This window comes from Panthera onca, chromosome A2, assembly GCF_046562875.1.
Source record: "Panthera onca isolate mPanOnc1 chromosome A2, mPanOnc1 haplotype 2, whole genome shotgun sequence".
In the NCBI taxonomy this organism is placed as follows: domain Eukaryota; kingdom Metazoa; phylum Chordata; class Mammalia; order Carnivora; family Felidae; genus Panthera; species Panthera onca.
The window spans coordinates 13,000,457-13,018,614 of NC_138340.1; the positions used below are offsets into that span (position 1 = coordinate 13,000,457).

Sequence of the window (18,158 nt, forward strand, 5' to 3'; positions counted from 1 at the left end):
TACCCACTGAACAGAAGGGAGTGGCCAGGTTCTTGTAGACGAAAAGCGAAGTGCAGCTTCAGGCCAGGCTGTATTCAGTTGTTGAGACAGTAATGCCACTGGGGTGGGCCGAACTGTCTTGCGTGATTGGAGTTCAGTGTGCCCTGCTCTTCTCCTGAACCATGGAAAGGGATGTGATGGCTGTGACTGTTCCCCAAACTACAGCCCAGGTGAAGCAAGGGCTCCCAACACCTCCATGTGACTGGGCTTGCCTGGGTTAGGTAACCTTACAGTTGGGCCAGTCGTGGGCCAGAGTTGTGAGATGCTCCGGTTGGCCATGCCTCTGTTCTGCCACGGGATTACTGCTCTTTCAAGAAATAATACGGGTTTTTTTCCAGAGAAAGGGAGACCAGAGACACACAACAGGTCTACGATTCAATTATCTTCCTGGATAATGAGCGACTGTGAATGAGAGACACAGCATGAGTGGGGGAGGGGCAGAAAGCGAGGGAGACACAATCCTGAGCAGGGCTCCAGGCTCTGAGCAGTCAGTGCAGAGCCCAAGGGGCTTGAACTCATTGACCAGGAGATCATGACCGGAGCTGAAGTCCCCCGGTTAACGGAGTGAGCCACCCAGGTGCCCCTAGCAGCTAGATTCTTATATTAAAAAAAAGAAAAAAACAAAAAACCCAGCTTTTCCTCCGTATGAGCATTTATTGGGCACCTATGTACCAGATCCCTGTGGTGAAACCCGTTCAATTTCACACCAGCCTGGAAGGGATTATTCTCCCATTTTGCAGATGGGAAAATGAAGGCCCTCAGCGGCCGGCACTCCAAAGTAACGGAGTCCTGTTTCCCCAGGAGTGAAAACGGGCGACACGGAGATGGAGGTGGGAGCTGTTAATTGAAACCTTACGTGGTATCTGGGTCGTGTCCGTCGGTGGAGCCCGCCTGGGCAAAACGTTCCAGGAGACATAGTGGCATGTGGGTACCTCTGGGCCCGGGACGCAGCTCCACCTCCTCCGTCAGGGTGCGTTCGCATTTCCCCGCTTTTGAGAGGAGATAATGACACCCTCGGTGGCCTCCACCCGCCCGGGTCCTTATCGGCGGCCCCAGACCCTGCTTGAGCGCCACTCGGTGTCGCGGGCCCCCGGAGGCACTAGAAGTCCCGAACCCTGATGTGGACGCGGGTGCGCCTTAGCTCCGCTCCGCTGGGGACACTACGCTCCGGAGGCATCCGGAGACCGGAGGCGAGGGGTGGAGCGGCGCGTGCGCACAAGGGAGCCGCGGGAAGTTCGAAATTGACGGGCAGGGCGGCAGGGCCCGGGGGCATCCCGGGCATGGCCGCGGCGGCCGGCCTGGCGCGGCGGCTGCGGGCAGCGCTGCGGGAGGAGGAGCCGCGGTGAGGGCGAGGGCTGGGCGGGCCGGGGGGTGGGGCGAGGGTCGTGGTCCACTCTGACCTCCCAGTCCGTAGGGCCGTGGAAGAACTGCTGCGCCGCGGCGCGGACCCCAACCTGGTGCTCGCGGATGGCGTGGCAGCCATGCACCTGGCGGCCAGAGCCCGGCACTCGCGCGGTCTGCGCTGCCTGGAGGCCTTACTGCACCGGGGCGGGGATGCTAACGCTCGGTGAGGCGGGGCCCGTACCCGGGGCGGAGTGATCCGCGCAGGGGAGGGATTTCCCGAATCCAAGGGCGAGAACTGGGAGTCCTGGAGAGGGCATCTCACAGCCCGAGGGCGGAGACTCGGGGCCCAAGGGTGGGGCTTGGGGACTTGGGGGCGGGTTCCTAAAGATCCAAGGGCGGGGGCTACGGTGCCAGATTGAGGGTGGGATGGGAGGTTGCGCTCGGGCCAAGTAGGGATCAAAGATTCGGATCTGGCGGTAGGAGCTCTAGGGTCAGAGAGCAGAGGTTTGAGTCTGGCCGAGGGTGCAGGGTCTAGGATCCAAGAGTGGTGTCTCAGGCTGGGGGGTGGGGTGGGGGGCGGTGGAGATAGGGGGCCGAGAGCCCGGTCTCCGGGGTCCGGAGGCGGAGCTCTCATTCCCTCTTCCGCTGACCTCTCCTCCGCTCCTGCCCCAGATCGGCCGAGGCGCTCACGCCGCTGCACGTGGCTGCCGCCTGGGGCTGTCGCCGCGGCCTGGAGCTGCTGCTGGGCCATGGAGCGGACCCGACGCTGCGCGACCAGGTGGGAGCCCAGCGCCCACAGTGGCGGAGCGGACCCGGAGGGAGCGAGGAAGGGAGGGAAAAGGGCCTCGGGTGCCCCCTGCTGATCAAGCCGCCGCAGGACGGACTCGGGCCGCTGGACCTGGCGGAGCAGCAGGGGCACCAGGATTGCGCACACGTCCTTCGGAAACTCCAGACTCGGACGAAGACATTGACCCGGACCCGGGCAGAGAGCCAGGAGCCTGAGCCTGAGCCCGAGCCTGGCGGTGGGTGGCGCCTGCGCGTCCTCGGGGCTTAATCTCTGATCTAGTTTTGCGTGTCTCTCTGATGACCGCTCTCTGGTTCTGTCTCACACGCGGTGCGGCCGGTAAACTGTCTGCCTCCGATTCTTTCCCTTCTCCCTGCGACTCTTTCTGTCTGATCCAACCCCCATCTCTGGCTCTGGCTCTCTTCACCCTTCCTCTCTGACCCTCCCTCTCATCCCCTACTTCAGGCCCAAACCCCTGGGGAAAGGGGCTGGACGCCAGCTCCTCTGGACTTCCCAATGTGACGCTGGGCTTCATAGCACTGGGCAGGAGTGATGGCAGGGACATAGCCCTGGAAGCTGGCCCCAGACTCCCCCGCCACCTGGCCCGCCCTGAGATTGCTGACAAGGATAGCAGCTTGGAGTACCCCCCAGGACAGTGGGACTACAGCTCAGATGCCTCCTTTGTCACTGCGATCGAAGCTTCTGGAACTGAAGACCCAGCCCCGCACACCTCCTCCTGGGCTAGGTCATCTCCCCAGACCAAGCAGAGACTCATGCCTACTATTCGACCTTCCCAGAGGACGCCAAGGTCCCCAGGTACCCCACAGCTGGTACATCGAGCTGCTGCGGCAGACAGGGAGGCAGAACTAAATACCTGTCTGCAGGTCCTGACTCTGACTTCGCCAGATGCCTCCCCCTCCCCCCTAGCCCTCCCCGATGGGAGCCCTGCGCAGAGCCCCCCTCGGGAGCCACTGCCTGGACTTCCCCATGTTCACTTCCTAAAAGACGAAGAGTTGTCCCTCGACAGTGATGTGGCTGCCCTCTGGCTGACAGAGGATGAGGCGAGCTCCACAGGTGGCAGGGACCCTGTCCCCTCTCGCTGGTGCCCTCCAGTCCCTGCCATGACAGACCTGGAGATACTTCGAGGGCTCCGAGCACTTGGCAAGAACCCTGGCCCCATCACACCCTTCACTCGGACGTACCACCTCCGACAGCTGGAAGAAGCCCGTGCTGCTCCTGGTTAGTCTGTTCTGGGCATCCAGAGTCCAAGGAACTTCCAGGGATCCCTGGAGACCCCTGGCTCTCGGTCCTCCCTCCTTTATTCTTTATGTCTGGGAACAACCCCTTCATTTGTCTGCCTTGACTCAGTTTCCCACACACACACACCCTGCCTGCCCCAGGCTCAGACTTTTCAGGGCACAGCCCAGAGCTGGCCGAAGCCCTGCGGACAGGATGTGTCCCAGATGCCCAGGCAGATGAGGATGTGCTTGCCCAGCAGTTTGAGCGGCCAGACCCCAAGAGAAGGTGGAGGGAGGGGGTCGTGAAGTCCAGCTTCACGTATCTACTGCTGGACCCCAGGTACTTGGGGCAGGGATAGAAAATTCTGGGGTTGGTCTGCTTTGTATCCTTTTCTTTTTAAGTGTATTTATTCTGAGAGAGAGAGAGAGAGAGAGAGAGAGCAAGTGCACGTAGAGTAGGGGGAGAGAGAGAGGGAGAGAGAGGATCCCAAGCAGGCTCCACACTGTCAGCACAGAGTCTGACGTGGGACTGGAACCCACGAACCGTGAGATCATGACCTGAGCCAAAATCAAGAGCCAGACGCTCAACCAACTAAGCCACCCAGGCGCCCCTTTGCTTTGTATCTTTAATATTTATTTGTTTATTTTGAGAGAGAGAGAAAGAGAGAGTACATGTGCACGTGCAAGTGGGGGAGGGGCAGAGCGAGAGGGAGAGAGAAAATTCCAAACTGGCTCTGCGCTGTCAGTGCAGAGTCCGATGTAGGGCTCGATCTCACAAACCGTGAGATCACGACCTGAGCCGAAATCAAAGAGCTGGGTGCTTCACCCGCTGAGCCACCCAGGCGCCCCTGCTTTGTATGTTTAAAAGGGGCACTAGCCCTGTCTGGTCATCAGCTCCTTTATCTATAAAAGGTTGGTTAGACCCCGTTCAAGCTGCCGAGTGTCCTTGGAGAGCATCCACCGCTCTCTGCCCTGGAAGGGGCTCACTGGACTCGGATTCGAGTTGCTTTGCGAACTTAGAAACTGTTTCTGGGGGAACTGTCCTCACTTCTTCCTCTCTGAGTGACCCCTTTCATCCAGGGAGACTCAGGACCTGCCAGCCCGAGCCTTCTCCCTGACCCCAGCTGAACGCCTTCGGACTTTTGTCCATGCCATCTTCTATGTGGGGAAAGGCACACGGGCCCGGCCAGATGTCCACCTCTGGGAGGCCCTCAGCCACCGTCGACAGCCAGGAAAGCAGGTGTGAGGATATAGATCAGGGTCATGGCAGGGGCAGCTGGGTCTTGGGGAGGTTAAGGAAGGAGGGAATTGGGAGGACAGTCCCTGACCCCACCCTGGCCCACTAGGCCTGCCCCAAAGTGCGCCGGATCTTGGACATCTGGGCCAGTGGTCGTGGTGTTGTCTCCCTGCATTGCTTCCAACATGTGGTTGCTGTGGAGGCTTACACTCGAGAGGCGTGTCTTGTGGATGCTCTAGGTAGGTGCCTGACTTGTGAGGTGGGGGGAGTCATATGAGGGGCACTTGATCTACGGATTCCCTCACCCCTTTCCTCTCAGAGCTGTTCATTCATTCAGCCAATGAGCAATTATTGAGCACCAACTGTGTACCTTCATGTGCACGTATTTTGCTCTTTTGGTTTGTCCCTGCTTAAGGGTAATATGCAGTGGGCTCACCATCACTTCTGCCAGGGGGTTCCAAGGATGCCCCTGTGACCTCGCCCCTAATCTCTCCAGGCATCCAGACACTGACCAACCAGAGACAAGGACACTGCTATGGAGTGGTGGCGAGCTGGCCACCCACCCGGCGACGCCGCTTGGGGGTGCATCTGCTGCACCGCGCCCTCCTTGTCTTCTTGGCCGAGGGTGAGCGAGAGCTGCGGCCCCAGGACATCCAGGCCCGCGGCGGAGTACTGGGGACTTGACCGTCCAGCCTAGGTAGAGATCGGGGTGTTTGAATGTTTCAGCTGCCCCATGCTGACATCAGCCCCCCATCTCCAGAAGGCAGCCCGGAGGGTGGGGGCAGGCAGCATGGCATATCCCCCCCTCAAGCTGAGGGAGGACTTTGTTACAGATGGACCTGCTGGAGAGGTAGTGAGCTTCCTGTCATGGGAGGAGGACAAATAGGGAAGCAGAAGTTCTTTGGAATGTTCTAGTGCTTCAGAACATGCTAACGCTTTGGCAGTTTGGTCCCGTCTGTACAGTCCGCTTTTATCTCCCAGACGCAGGGGACTCACGTGTGGGATGGACTGGGGGACTCTGCCGAAGTCAAGAGCCAGATTTCTCTGCTTCCCAGCTATGGGACCCCGGGCCAGGAATTTGTCGCTCTGAGGCTCAGTTTCCTTACTTTGTACAGTGGGGACAGTGAGGAGTGCTACCTCAGAGGGTCATTGTGGAGATGGGAGTAAACGAAGCCATGCAGTGCGATGTGTGGTTCAGAGCCCGGCACTGAGCCAGAGGCAGCCCGTCTGCCCTGGTGGAAAATCTCTTGGGGAAGGGAGGTGCCATGATGCTCTCCAGGGGCCGGCTGTGTGTGGTGATATGTGGGCAGAGCTGGGGAGGTCGACAGGGTGTGGGTGAGCGACCAGCCCTCCCCAGGATAGCTGTGCAACTCGGGCCTCCGGACATTGTTTCTCTGCCACTGTTTCCTCCACCATAAAATGGAATAAATAACCGCCACTTCCTGGCGATGCTATACCACATCAGACTTCACATATGCTTAGAGCTTTAGTAAATGCCAAGCTGTCATCCTGGTGAGGTGTTGGCGGGATCATTTTAGTTTCCAGAAGTAGCTTCTTCAAGCTTTCAGTGTATTTAGATTTGGGAGGATCCGCCGCCTCATTGGGTTGATTCCCCTGCCCATCATCGTGGCTCGGCGAACCAGGTCCTGAAGGGGGCGGGAGGTAACCTGCGCTGAGGTTCCCACCCGCCTCGATTCCTGTCCTGCGGGCTGAGCCCCTGGCTACTCGTGGGGTGTGGCTGGTGTGGTAATTAGGGGCCAGGCCTCTGGAGTGGGTCGGGCTCTACCAGTTTGTGTGTGAGTGGGGGGACTCAACCATTTTAACCGAACCAAAGAAACTTCTCTAAGCTTCTCGTTCCTCACGTGTAAGACCCGGAGGGCTCCCAGACCCAAGTCTCTTGCTAAAGTGATAGCAATGAAAAGTGTGCCATATGCCCAGGAATTCACCAAGAAGTCACTGGGAAAGAATCCAGAGACCCCACCCCCACCCCCCAAAAAGACCCCAAAGAGATGGGCTTTGTCTAACAGGGTTTCCCAAGGTGGACCCTGGTGTCATTTGAGGCCAAATTATTCTTTGCAGTAGGGGCCGTCCTGTGCATTGTAGGATGTCAGGACAGCATCCCTGGGCTCCACCCACTTCCTCCCATCCCCAGTTGTGGCAATAAAACATGTCTCCAGAATTTGCTAGGGGGGAACACTGTCTCAACCAGAACCCCACGCTAAACTAAAGGTGGGCTCACAAACCAGTGGGGAAAGGACCAAAGATGCAGTAACTAAAGGGACAATGCTCTCCCCTCACCGTCCACACAAGCCTCGAGACACATTAGAAAATACAGAAAAGGGGCGCCTGGGTGGCTCAGTCCCTTGAGCAATCACTTTGGCTCAGGTCATGATCTCAGGGTTTGTGGGTTTGAGCGCCACGTGGGGCTCTCAGCTGTCAGCACAGAGCCCACTTCGGATCCTCTCTCTCCCTCTCCCTCTCCCTCCCCCTCCGCTCCTCCCCCCTTCAAGTGTGCGCAGATGTGCCTTGGCTCTTTCTTAAAAATAGACATTAAAAAAGAAGAAGAATATAGAGGAGTGGGCGCTTGGATGGCTCAGTTAAGCATCTGACTCCGGATTTCAGCTCAGATCACGCAGAGCCTGCTTGGGATTCTCTCGCTCTCTCCTTTCTCTGCCCCCCCCCCCCCACCACCGCTCCTGCTCTCTCTCTCAAAATAAGTAAATAAACTAAAAAGAAAAAAGTAAGAAAATATAGAAGAAATCCTTCTGCCCAAAATGAAAACAGACAGATTCATTGGCTCCAACATAAAAATTCTTCACGACAAAAGTGGCCTTAAACCAAGCTGGAAGATAAAGTGGATGGAGAGTAAAAGGTACCAAGTTGCCCTGTAGCGTGGGATAAAAGGGACTGAACGAACATGGTGTCAGGCACTTGGCACAGAGCTTTGTATACAGGTGGCACTCAATTATGGCTACTGCAACCCACGCAACAGCTACTGATCCTCACCTTAACCGCTGTATGAACCTCAGTTGGACGGCCTCCTGCCTTCCAAGGACGGGGAGCTCACCGCCTGTCTCTGCTCTGGGAATACTGCCCAAGAAGCCCCTGCATTCTGAGGAGGGAGGGAGAACTCGGGAAGTAAGCCTGGACAGCCAACGCCCTTCCTTCTCTGCAGTTCAGCTCTGAGTGGGTGGGACCCTCATCAGCCCAGCCTGCAAGATGGGGAAACTCAGGCTCAGGACGACCCCGCCCTGCGGTCACCCAGCACAGGTCCGGACACTCAGATTGTCGCTTCTTTTTATTGAGTTACAAGTTGAGATGTGCAGGTTCAGTGGCGCCAGCCCCCCCATCCCTCCCCTCTCCCTTGGGCAACAACAGCTCCCAGCGCCAAGAAATGGGGGGTAGGGGGGGGGGGGGGTCTCGGGCAATGAGGCGGGGCCCCGAGGGTCCCAGGATCAAGCACGGCTGACACGGAAGACAGAAGGGGGGTGGGGGGGCCTGCCTCGGCCGTGGCGTTGAGGGGCAGGGACTTCTGTACAAGGTCATCCTCCACGGGGGTTCTGGCTGCGGCCCCAAACACCGATGGGTCCGGCAGGATGGAAGCGGAGAGCGGTGTATCCACTTGGCTCCGGAGAATGCCGTGCCCCACCCAGCCGGCCTGGGGGCGTCTCCCTGCCCTGACTCCGCCCCCCGGAGCGAACAGCCCGCCCAGGTGGTCCGCGCGGCGGACGTGGGGCTGCTCCTGGCTTCCTCCTGCTGCTCCGCGGCTTACCAAGCGATGCCCGATGCCCGGCCGGCCCAGCGGCTACTTCTTCTCTTCTGGGGGCGCGGGCAGGGGCTCGGGCAGGGCCTTGGGCGAGGGCTCGGGCTCCCAGAGCAGGAATTCATGGAGGAGTGTGTTGACCGTCTCCGGACACTCCAGCATCACCATGTGGCTGCCTTCATCAATGAGCTTCAGGAAGGCCAGCAGCAGGATCTGCGGGGAGGGGCACAGGCTCAGGGTGGCCAACGTAGAATGGTGCCTCGTGGGGCACCCAAGCCCAGCCCCACGCCACGCCTGCAGCGTTAGGAAGTCCCTCCTATGCTCTACCCTTCATCCCTCTACTTCCATCCAAGCTGGACGCAGAGAATTGCCTGCCGCCCCAGTGGAGCTCGACTCAGTATTCATTCAACATTTATTAGGTGCCTACGATACGTCCAGAGCAGGCTTTCTCAACCCCAGCACTACTGACATTTAGGGCCAGATCATTCTCCGTGGTGGGGGCTGTGTCCCATGCCCTGTGGGATGTTGAGCATCGTCCCTGGCCTTGACCCACTAGATGCCAGTTAGCAGTGTCTCACTCCCCTCAGTCCACAGTGTGACAACTTTAAGAAGCCTCCAGATACTGCCTCATGTCCGTAGGGAGCAAATTCACTGCTGGGTGATAATCCCTGAGACAGACAGAAAGGCAAGGTCTCTCATGCCGGGAATCTTAACCTTGGCATTCCTGACACTTGTTAGGGGATCATTCTTTACCGTGAAGCCATTCTGTTCATCAAAGGATGTTGAGCAGCATCCCTGGCACCCACCCACCGGATGGCAAAAGCCCCTCCTCCCCATTCATGGCAACCAGAAAAGTCTGTGGACATTTCAGGGGCATCCGGGTGGCTCAGTCGGTCGGCCGTCCGACTTTGGCTCAGGCCATGATCTCAGGTGGGTTCGAGCCCCGTGTCGGGCTCTGTGCTGATGGCTGGGAGCCCGGAGCCTGCTTCGGATTCTGTGTCTCCCTCTCTCTCTCTCTGCCCCTCCCCGGCTTGTGCTCTGTCTCTCTCTCAAAAGTAAATAAACATTAAAAAAAAAAAAAAGGCCGCAGACATTTCTGAGGTCCCCCGGGGGCCAGAATCCTTGCTGGTTCAGAACTGCTGGTCCAGAGCTATTCCAAGTGCTGGGGATTCCACAACACTTTCCTGGTAGTCTCTGACCTAAAGATCCTCCGGCCCACCCTCTCCCAGAATTCTGCATTGCGTCCCTGGTCACTTACACAAACCCCAGCGGTAAAGAGCACCTTTGATGTGCAACGGGGAAAGCACATAACCTAATACCTGTCCAGGGCAGCCCCACGTTCTGGATTCCTCCCTTAATCTTAGCTCTCAGTCTCCTGGGGCTGGAGCACAAGGCAGAGTCCACCTGGGGTGCACACACGGGGGGGATCTGCGGGGCGTGGGGGCCAGGGTGCCAAGGCCCTACCTCAGCCATGCGCTGGTCTTCCTCCACCGGCACAAACTTGTCGTGCATGCCATGGACGAGCAGGACGGGCACAGTCAGCTCAGCATGGTAGACCTCATCGCCTTCGGGCCAGTACTGGCCACTCATCATGGCTCGCAGAACGAAGGACGACACGTTGAACGCGTTGCCCTCTTTTAGCAGCTGCTTCTCTTTGGCTCCTTGGCGGGCAAAGCCGGCCCTGGTGGTGGGGAGGCATTCCTGGGGCCCTCATGCCAGCTTGGGCCACCAGGGGTGCCCCCCAATGCCAGTCCAGCAGTACAGCGCCCCCTCCCGCCCAACTCGGGGAGATGCCAGGGTCGGCCAGGGCCAGGGTCACTCACTTGAGAAAGCTCCAAGCCAGGCAGGGCGACAGGCAGTGCAGGACGCACGTGGGCATGTTGAAGATGGAACAAAAGCTGGGTTCCAATGCCGTGGGGCCCCCGCCGTTGATCATGATCACCTTGTGCACCAGGTCTGGGTACTCGTGTGCCAGGAACGTGCAGAAGGAGACACTGTCGGTGGGGAGGGGGGTGGTGGGGAGGGTTGAAGGGTGGGAGTCAGCAGGATACAGTAAGTGAGGGAGTTCATGCCCTCCCTCACTCAGAGGCAGGTCCTTGAGGGCCAACATTCCTCCCCGGGGCCCCATGGGCACTGGATGGGAGGGATGGGTGTGGCATTTGAAATGCCCCCAAATTGGGGCGCCTGGGTGGCTCAGTCGGTTAATCGGCCGACTTCGGCTCAGGTCACGATCTCGCGGTCCGTGAGTTCGAGCCCCGCGTCGGGCTCTGGGCTGACAGCTCAGAGCCTGGAGCCTGCTTCGGATTCTGTGTCTCCCTCTCTCTCTGCCCCTCCCCTGTTCATGCTCTGTCTCTCTCTGTCTCAAAAATAAATAAAAACGTTAAAAAAAAATTAAAAAAAGAAATGCCCCCAAATTGCAAGACTATATATGTATTGAGGGTAAATTTTTTTTCTTCTTTTTTGGAGAGAAGATCCAAATCCAGAACTTTCCTCAGATCCTCAAAGCCACCATGACCCCCAAAGGGGTAAGAGTTACTTATTGTCAAGTGTTAAGGAAGCAATCCAATGAAATCCTTTGGTTTCCCAGAGAAGGTCCCTGTTTCCTATGTATCCCTTCCCTTTAAGGATAGTCTGTCTCCAGCTTCTGAACGTGGCACGTCAGCCTGCCTTATGCAGGGGGAGAGGTGCAGCCTGAAGAGAGAGCCCCCAGGGGTCCAGTTCCTGTGGGCTATAGCCATTCTGTTTTGTAAACTAGTGAACTAGTAACTAAGTTCACCATTGGGTACATTTGTAAATTATTTAGCAAATAAAGTTTTACTGGAACACAGCCACACCCACTGGTTTACAATTATGGCTGCTCTTTTTGCTATGGCGAAAGTAGAGTTGTAAAGTTCCAACAGAGATGACCATACGTCCTGCAAACCTAAAATGTTTACTCTCTGGTCCATTGAGAAAAAAATTGCCAACCCTTGCTGTAAAGAGGGACAGGATACGATCAAGAGTGAGGCGGGCTTAACTGTGCCAGGGTGGCTCAGTCCAGTAAGTGTCCGACTTCGGCTCAGGTCATGATCTCACGGTTCGTGGGTTTGGGCCCCACGTCAGGCTCTGTGCTGACAGCTTAGATTCTGTGTCTCCCTCTCTCTCTCTGCCCCTCCCCTGCTCACGCTCTCTCTCTTTCTCAAAAATGAATAAACGTTCACAAAAATTATTAAAAAAAAAAAAAAAAAGGAGAGAATAGTACCCCTTGGCAGTGATCAGGCACCAAGGTCCAGTCTCCAACGGAGTGAGCACTCACCTAAGTGCCAGACGGTGTTATCTATCACCCCTTTAAGGGAGAGTGAAAATTACAGCAACCTGCGTCCTTGGAAAAAGACTTTACGGGATTCTAATTAGCCCTTCCTTGGAGGCCTTGGGGTCTTCAGAGCAACTGCTTTTTGAACTTGAAGACAGTGGTTCTCAGCCAGGGGTGATTCTGCCGGCCAGGGGGCCCGGGGCAATATTTGAAGACGCTTCAGATTGTCATGAACATCACCAGGCCGTTGCGCCAGTGGCAACCAGCGGGTAGATGCTAGGGATGCTGCTGCCACACATCCAACAGCCACATGAAAGCCCCTCACGGAGAAGAAAGACCTAACCCAAGATACCAGCGGTGCCGGGGCTGAGAAACGCTGCTTTAAAACGATATGAAATGATAGCAGTGGCGGGAATCCCTATCTTGTTACAGATGTTAACGAGATGTTTTCAAGGAGAGGAAGCAGCGTTTTGGCGAGGGGGTGTCCCGTCCTGGCCGCCCCCCCCCACCCCCCCCATCTCTCACCCCCATCCCCGCCCCAGCGTCGGCTCACCCGTAAGAATGTCCAATGAGCACGTTGCGCTTCTTGGCGTAACGCTTAAAGATGGCGCGCATGTCCTCTGCCAGCGCATAGAAGGTGTAGGCTGCGGCCACCTGGGGCGCGGAGCTGGCCCCGTGACCGGCCAGATCGGGTGCCACCACCTCGTAGCCCAGGCGCACAAAGAAGTCCAGCTGCTCCTTCCAGATGGCCAGGGAGCCGCCCACACCGTGGATGAAAAAGAGCACCACATCGGCCTGGGCACCTTTGCAGCTTGTGATGCGCTTCTCACAGTCAATGTGGATGGTGCGCTTGGGGCGCCGGGTTCGCCGCCGGCGGCCACCACTGCCACTTCCGGCGCTGCCCGAGCCCGAGCGGCCGTCACTGCCTGCCGGGTCCGCCAGCTCCACCTCTAGGGCGGCCGGCGGCTCCCCGGAGCCATTCTGCCCGTGCAGGAGGTCAGCACGGGGTGCCCGGCCCAGGTTCTCCACCAGCAACCGCCCGTTGCGGTACACGGTAATGCGGCGCTGGCAGCGGACCAAGCCAGACCGGTCCCCCTGGGCAGCATCTGGCAGTGGTGGAGGTGGGTTGGGGGCTGGAGCAGGCCCGGCATGCTTCACCCGCAGCACACGGCCAGGCTTGACCTCCACAAAGGTGTAGCCATCACTGGACTCGACGCTCTCCAGCGGCCCCACAGCGTTGGGGGGTGCGCCCAGTAGGCAGCAGAAGATCCCGTCGGTCACCCCAGTCAGCATGGCGTGTCCTGGAAGTGGGGCCACATCCATCTCAGGGGTCATCTACATGAGGAACCCTCCACCCCCACAGCACCCAATCCCTGCACCTGGGGCAGGTGAGCTGCGCTAGGAGGTACCTTCTGGCCCCCAGTGTTTGGAGGGCGACAGCCAGTCAAGCACCAAGATGTTTAGTCTAGTCAGTGCCTGCATGGTGGCTGGCCACCCTCCTGGGCGAACCTAGTCTATCCTGGAGAGAAGGACCTGGCTATGGCTGACCCCAAGAGGTGTCCATAGGGAAGGTGGTATAGTCAGGGGGTGCTTCTTGGAGGAGGAGACATTGTAGCAAATGAGGACACCCCCCCCCCCCCAGCTGAGGATTATAGCAGTTATGGCTTCCTAAACCCATTCATTCATTCATTCATTCATTCACTCATTCACTCATCCATCCATCCATCCATTCATGCACACACTCTAACTTACTTTATACTTCTGAAGGCACCTAAAAAGGTGCAGATTCCAGCGAGCCCCCATCCCAGGCCTCTGAACCTGGCTCCTGAAAGGTGAGGCCCTCAGGGAGAGAGTTAGGGACTGAGCTCCAAAAGGCCTTGTCCAGCTCCCCGAGACCCAGACTGGGTCTGTTTCACAGAGGGACAAGCTGAAGCCCGGACACTCTGTACGCCCCCCCCGACCCCCAGTCAGTGCTCTGGTTTCTGGGGGGTCTGACACACAATTCCCAAAGGTGATGAGGATGGAGAAGGTAAAACCCTCCCTGGGGGCCTCCAGGCCTCCATCCTGCTCCCTGGGCTACCCCCCCCCTCCGTGTCCATGGCAACCACAGGCTGTTACATAACTCAAGGGGGATACCCGTGCAGCGCACCCCCATTGTCTAGGGCCTGGAGATGGGACGAACCCCTCCCCTGCCCCCGTCCCCATCCTGTGAGCCCTGGGGATAAGACACGCCAAAGGCACGGCCTGTGATGGCCCAGACTTGATGATAGAGGGGGAGCAGGTCTCGCCTCTCACTCCACTGAGATCCCAACCCTGGATTGCGGAGGGGGACGCAAATGCGCCACGCCAGGTCCCCTCCCCAGAGGCAGATCCCTGCCTCTCGGTTGCTAGTCAGCCCTGCGGCGGGGTTGAGGCCACTGGGGCTCCGTGGGTTCCTAAGAGCCCGAGCACTGGCTTTGTGCACACCCCCTTCCGAAGTGGAAGCCCCGGGGACCTCGTGTCCCCCCTCCCAGAGCCCACTCCCCGCTCACCTCATCGAGGGCCCCGTAGCCCAGGGCAGGGCGGAGGAGTCCCGGGCGGAGAATCCTGCGTCCGCCTGCGGCGCCGTTTTACATGGTGGCACGGGGTCGACCCAGGCGCATCTACGCGGGCAGCCTCGGGCCCACGGCGGTCAGCGCGGGGGCATCCCGCGGCCGCTCAGAGAGCCGGCCCTTTAATTCTCTCTCCGGGGGGGGAGGGCCGCATGCCGACGGTCGGGCACCTCGGCCAATCACAGCTATGAACCGACCTGGCCTAGTTAGACTGCCAATCATAGGCCGCAGCTCGGGGATGGAGGCGGGCTCATGAAGTAACGACCCCGCCCCCTTTAGGGGCTTAACAAGGTGGAGGGAGGGATTGGGCCTGGCCCCAAGGCCGAGAAGGGGGCTCAAAACTGGGGTCTGCGGAGCTCCCGGGAGGTAGCAGCTGGACCCTTTACTGCGAAGAGGATCCCCTCGGCTAGCCTCTGCCTCCAAACTGCCCTGTACCCTCCAAAGGGGGCCCCATGGTCCTCTCTCTGTGCTGACCTTTCTGTTCTAGAGGTTCCCAGATCTTTCCAATTTCAGGTGGGGAAACTGAGGCTCATGAAGGGCACAAAGTCACAAGGCAAGATGTCGGACTGTAGGGCAGAAGTGGACTTAAAACCACGGCTTTGTGATATCAAGTCCCGGAAATTATTATTCGTTAAACCTTTAAACAGATGAATTGGAATTTCACAGACGAGCCAGTTTAACCGTTGGTCAATTTAACCGGTGACTCCGTGGTCCCAGCTGGAGTCAGAGATCCCAAGGTTCAAATTCAGTCTCTGCCCTTTGTTGATATGTGACCTTGGGCCAGCCACTTTTCTGAGACTCCTTATTTCTCTATGAAATTAATCCCCTGAGTTTGCTATGCAGCTAAAAACACCCAGCACGATAAGTGCTCGATACATTATTGACACTATTATTGTACTGGTTTAGTAGTGTAATACTACTCACTTAGTAGTGGTTTGCTAAGTGATGGTGCAGGTAGGATGGACTTCAGAGGACAAGGGGTTAACCATTCCTTGCCCACTCCCAGCTCCTGGAATTTGCTGCCAGAGCTGGAATAGGTCCCACCACCCACTCTTGCCCACTCAGGGTGCTCCTGGGAGACTACAGTTGATTCATGCAGTAAACAGTCCCCTTCGCCCCTCTCTGGGCCCTCCAAGTTGGGAGATTCTGGGGAGCCTGCAGCGACTCAGCCCCAAGCCTGGCCCTTGAGGGGTCCCTGGGCTTTTGGGAGAGTCTGGGGAGAGCTATACGGGGGCACGGTTGGGCCAAAGGGAGGGAGGGGGTTGGGGAAGAGGAAAATATCCGAGGATTTTAAAAGATGAATGGGGACGGGGGAGATGAATAGGGGAACATCAGGCATTGGAAAGTGTCGCTGAAATTTATTGTGTGTGTGTATGGAGGGCTTCATATGCTTGCCACAGGAGCTGGGTATTTTTCGTGGGGCAATGGGGAGCCATAGAAGCTGTGTGAGAAGGGAAAGGGCTCAGATATGAGTATTAGAAAAAAATTTTCTAGGGCCTGAATGGAGCCACCACCAAGGGCAAGCTTGAAACCCATGAGTTTTACACTGAGAAACTGAATCCCCGAGAGGAGCAGGGACCACCCCAAGGACATCCGGCCAACATCAATTCAGGTCTCCTGGGCACCCCGCCAAAGAGCAGAGACTTGGCTGGGCCCTTAGAAATGCTGCCAGCCAGCTGTGTGCCATCTGCCTGCCTCCTGCTGGGGAAGGAGGATCAACCAGCCGTTTCCTGAGGCTGCCCCCAGCTGCGCGCACGGTCACCTCCCGGCACCCTCTGCTGGTCGACGGGAGAAGGAACGACGGCTCCCAGCAACGTCTTGTACGCAGGCGCATGCCGAAGAGGTGCCGTTCGTCTGCCACCTGTTGGTCGACATGAAGAAGTACACTCCCTTGCCTGTAAGGACGCGCACACAGATGGGACGCAGGCGCAGAACTGCAACTCCAGGAGGACCCGGTGGCCATTGGGCTCCGCTGTAGGAGAAACTACATTTCCCATAAGTTTTCGCACTGCAGCGGCAGAGCCTATAAGCTTTGGAAAAGCCGGCGTGGGGACCGCGCGACGGGCGGCTGGACATGGCTTTCTTGGTCGGATCCCTAGGTCGCCAGTTGGGCCGCCTGAGGTGAGTCCTTACGGGGATCCTTCCCCAAATTTGGAAGTAACGGCGGTGTCCCGCGCTGGTGCCAGCTGTATACGGACAACATGACTTGCCAACGCCTTGCGCCTTTATGGAGCGCCTCTTGCAGCCAGGCTCCGTCCCGGCACGGATAGGGAAGCCGAGGCCCCAGACTGGTTGAGCGTCACGCCGAAGTCACAGAGCTCCCCCTCTGACCTTTCGCACCGTCTCTCTACCCCCGCAGGTGGCTCCAGCCCCGGGCCTGGCTGGGGCTCCCCGACGCCTGGGGACTCCTCGCCGCACAGCAGAACCGGGGAAAGGCGCGCGGGAACGAGTATCAGCCGAGCAACATCAAACGCAAGCACAAACACGGCTGGATCCGGCGCTTGAGCACGCCGGCCGGCGTCCAGGTCATCCTTCGCCGCATGCACAAAGGCCGGAAGTCTCTGAGCCATTGAGGATTGCGACGCCGACCGCGGGACCCCCATTAAAGCCTTTGTCTCTCTTGGGACCTCTCTTGCTGTTGCTTTTGTGGGGAGCCCGGACGACTCAGACATGCGTGCACCTCAAATTGTGGGGTTGGCCCAGGGGGAGAAGTCTGGGGCTGGACTGAGAGTGGGAGTAGGAAGTCAGACCTAGTCCCTTTCTACGATTTTTGAATTAGGAAGAATTTTGAACATACGGCAACCGCCCACTGAGTAGCACAGTGAACCCCGTGTACTCTGTACACAGCTCTGACCACCAGTCACCCACAACCCACCTGCCCCCTCCTGTGTTATTTTGGAGCAAATCTCAGGCATCGGGTTATTTCTTCTGTAAGTATATCAGAATGCATCTCTTCTAGAAAAAGCCTTTTTAAACACTCCAGGCCTGGTGACAGGCCTTTTAAGAACAACCAAAACAACTTTTCACACCTAAAAAAATGGTTAACGTTGTTCCTTAATATCATTAAGTGTCTAATAAATGTCCGAATTTCCATTTGTCTTCTACCTGTCATAGTTTTCCACAGGTCTGGGGAGGCTTGTGGGGAGGGGGTTGGTGTTGGAATTCACTTGCTCCTTGGGGATGCGTTGTATGACCTTGAGCAAAGGCCTTAACCCTCTGAGGCTCATTTGGCTTCTATGAATTGAGGTGCTTGTTTCTCTTTTGCTGTGTTGTTGGAATAATAATACTTCATAGTTTCCACTTAATACTACTGAGTATTTCCTATGTACTGGGTGTCGGGTCCTTGTCCTTGGCAGGCTATCAGTCTGGTGGGCAGGGTAGGAGCACTTGATTTGTACCCAGGCAGCTCGGAGACAGCGGAGTCAGGGCTGAGAGGAGGATTGCGAGGGCTGTGGGACTCTAGAGGAAGTGCCTGGCTTAGACTTGGGAAGAATGAAATCAGAGAAGGCTTCCTGGGAGAAGTACCAGGATCGGGGAGGGCCCAAAGGGAGAAGGGATTAGACCCCGGTGTCAAGATAAAAGGTGCCTGAGAGATGCCGGAGGGTTCCAAAATTCGGGGCCAGGGAGATGGGACTGCATCCCTGGGGGACTGGGGAGCCACGGGGGCATTTGGACAAGAGAATCTGAGCTGTCAGTTGAAAGATATTAAGCAGCAAGTGCAGAACAGTTTAGATCTGTTAACAGGTTAGGACCCTGGGGAGGAGGCTGGGAGTGTTATGGTGGGTCCCTGTCTTCCGGGGCTGCTGTGGAAACTCCATGAGCCACCACATGAAAAAGTGAAGTAAACGCTAAAAAGTCGAGACTAGCGGA

At 57.5% G+C, this 18,158-nt stretch overlaps 3 protein-coding genes across 5 annotated transcripts; 2 read left to right on the forward strand and 1 right to left on the reverse strand.

The window, feature by feature from the left end:
* The first annotated feature begins 44 nt into the window (after positions 1–44).
* ANKLE1 (ankyrin repeat and LEM domain containing 1) lies at positions 45–7,839 on the forward strand. Its single transcript, XM_060630574.3, has 9 exons — positions 45–1,381; positions 1,454–1,606; positions 2,056–2,161; positions 2,261–2,405; positions 2,633–3,406; positions 3,568–3,745; positions 4,486–4,645; positions 4,752–4,881; positions 5,139–7,839. Exons 1-9 carry the CDS (start codon positions 1,158–1,160, stop codon positions 5,324–5,326), a joined length of 2,058 nt encoding a protein of 685 aa, XP_060486557.3. The 5' UTR covers positions 45–1,157; the 3' UTR covers positions 5,327–7,839.
* An 83-nt stretch (positions 7,840–7,922) lies between these two features.
* Positions 7,923–14,463, reverse strand: ABHD8 (abhydrolase domain containing 8). Of its 2 annotated transcripts, XM_060630586.3 has the most exons (6): positions 14,229–14,463; positions 13,450–13,522; positions 12,251–12,998; positions 10,229–10,399; positions 9,870–10,086; positions 7,923–8,618 (listed from the first exon to the last, which is right to left on the reverse strand). In XM_060630586.3, the coding sequence occupies exons 3-6, from the start codon at positions 12,988–12,990 to the stop codon at positions 8,448–8,450; spliced, it is 1,299 nt and encodes a 432-aa protein (XP_060486569.1). In that variant the 5' UTR covers positions 12,991–12,998; positions 13,450–13,522; positions 14,229–14,463; the 3' UTR covers positions 7,923–8,447. The 2 variants fall into 2 exon arrangements, with proteins under 2 accessions (XP_060486569.1, XP_060486568.1); XM_060630585.3 differs by lacking the exon at positions 13,450–13,522 and having other exon boundaries at positions 14,229–14,460.
* Positions 14,464–14,648: 185 nt separating this feature from the next.
* On the forward strand, positions 14,649–17,381 carry MRPL34 (mitochondrial ribosomal protein L34). 2 transcript variants are annotated; one of them, XM_078443209.2, is made up of 3 exons: positions 14,649–14,801; positions 15,783–16,409; positions 16,648–17,381. In XM_078443209.2, the coding sequence occupies exons 2-3, from the start codon at positions 16,363–16,365 to the stop codon at positions 16,859–16,861; spliced, it is 261 nt and encodes an 86-aa protein (XP_078299335.1). In that variant the 5' UTR covers positions 14,649–14,801; positions 15,783–16,362; the 3' UTR covers positions 16,862–17,381. The 2 variants fall into 2 exon arrangements, with proteins under 2 accessions (XP_078299335.1, XP_078299334.1); XM_078443208.2 differs by lacking the exons at positions 14,649–14,801; positions 15,783–16,409 and adding an exon at positions 16,416–16,548.
* Positions 17,382–18,158: the final 777 nt, after the last annotated feature.

What these genes read in the sequence shown, in the direction of transcription:
- ANKLE1 (XM_060630574.3), top strand. Translation starts at nt 1,158, where the DNA reads ATGTGGACGCGGGTGCGCCTTAGCTCCGCTCCGCTGGGGACACTACGC. An exon ending in CTGCGGGAGGAGGAGCCGCG is followed by an intron (nt 1,382 to 1,453) that starts GTGAGGGCGAGG and finishes CCCAGTCCGTAG; the next exon opens with GGCCGTGGAAGAACTGCTGC. An exon ending in GGCGGGGATGCTAACGCTCG is followed by an intron (nt 1,607 to 2,055) that starts GTGAGGCGGGGC and finishes CTCCTGCCCCAG; the next exon opens with ATCGGCCGAGGCGCTCACGC.
- ABHD8 (XM_060630586.3), bottom strand. Translation starts at nt 12,990, where the DNA reads ATGCTGACTGGGGTGACCGACGGGATCTTCTGCTGCCTACTGGGCGCA. An exon ending in CTGGCTTGGAGCTTTCTCAA is followed by an intron (nt 10,087 to 10,228) that starts GTGAGTGACCCT and finishes CCCCACCACCAG; the next exon opens with GGCCGGCTTTGCCCGCCAAG. An exon ending in AAGACCAGCGCATGGCTGAG is followed by an intron (nt 8,619 to 9,869) that starts GTAGGGCCTTGG and finishes CCCTCCCCGCAG; the next exon opens with ATCCTGCTGCTGGCCTTCCT.
- MRPL34 (XM_078443208.2), top strand. Translation starts at nt 16,490, where the DNA reads ATGACTTGCCAACGCCTTGCGCCTTTATGGAGCGCCTCTTGCAGCCAG. An exon ending in TGCAGCCAGGCTCCGTCCCG is followed by an intron (nt 16,549 to 16,647) that starts GCACGGATAGGG and finishes CTACCCCCGCAG; the next exon opens with GTGGCTCCAGCCCCGGGCCT.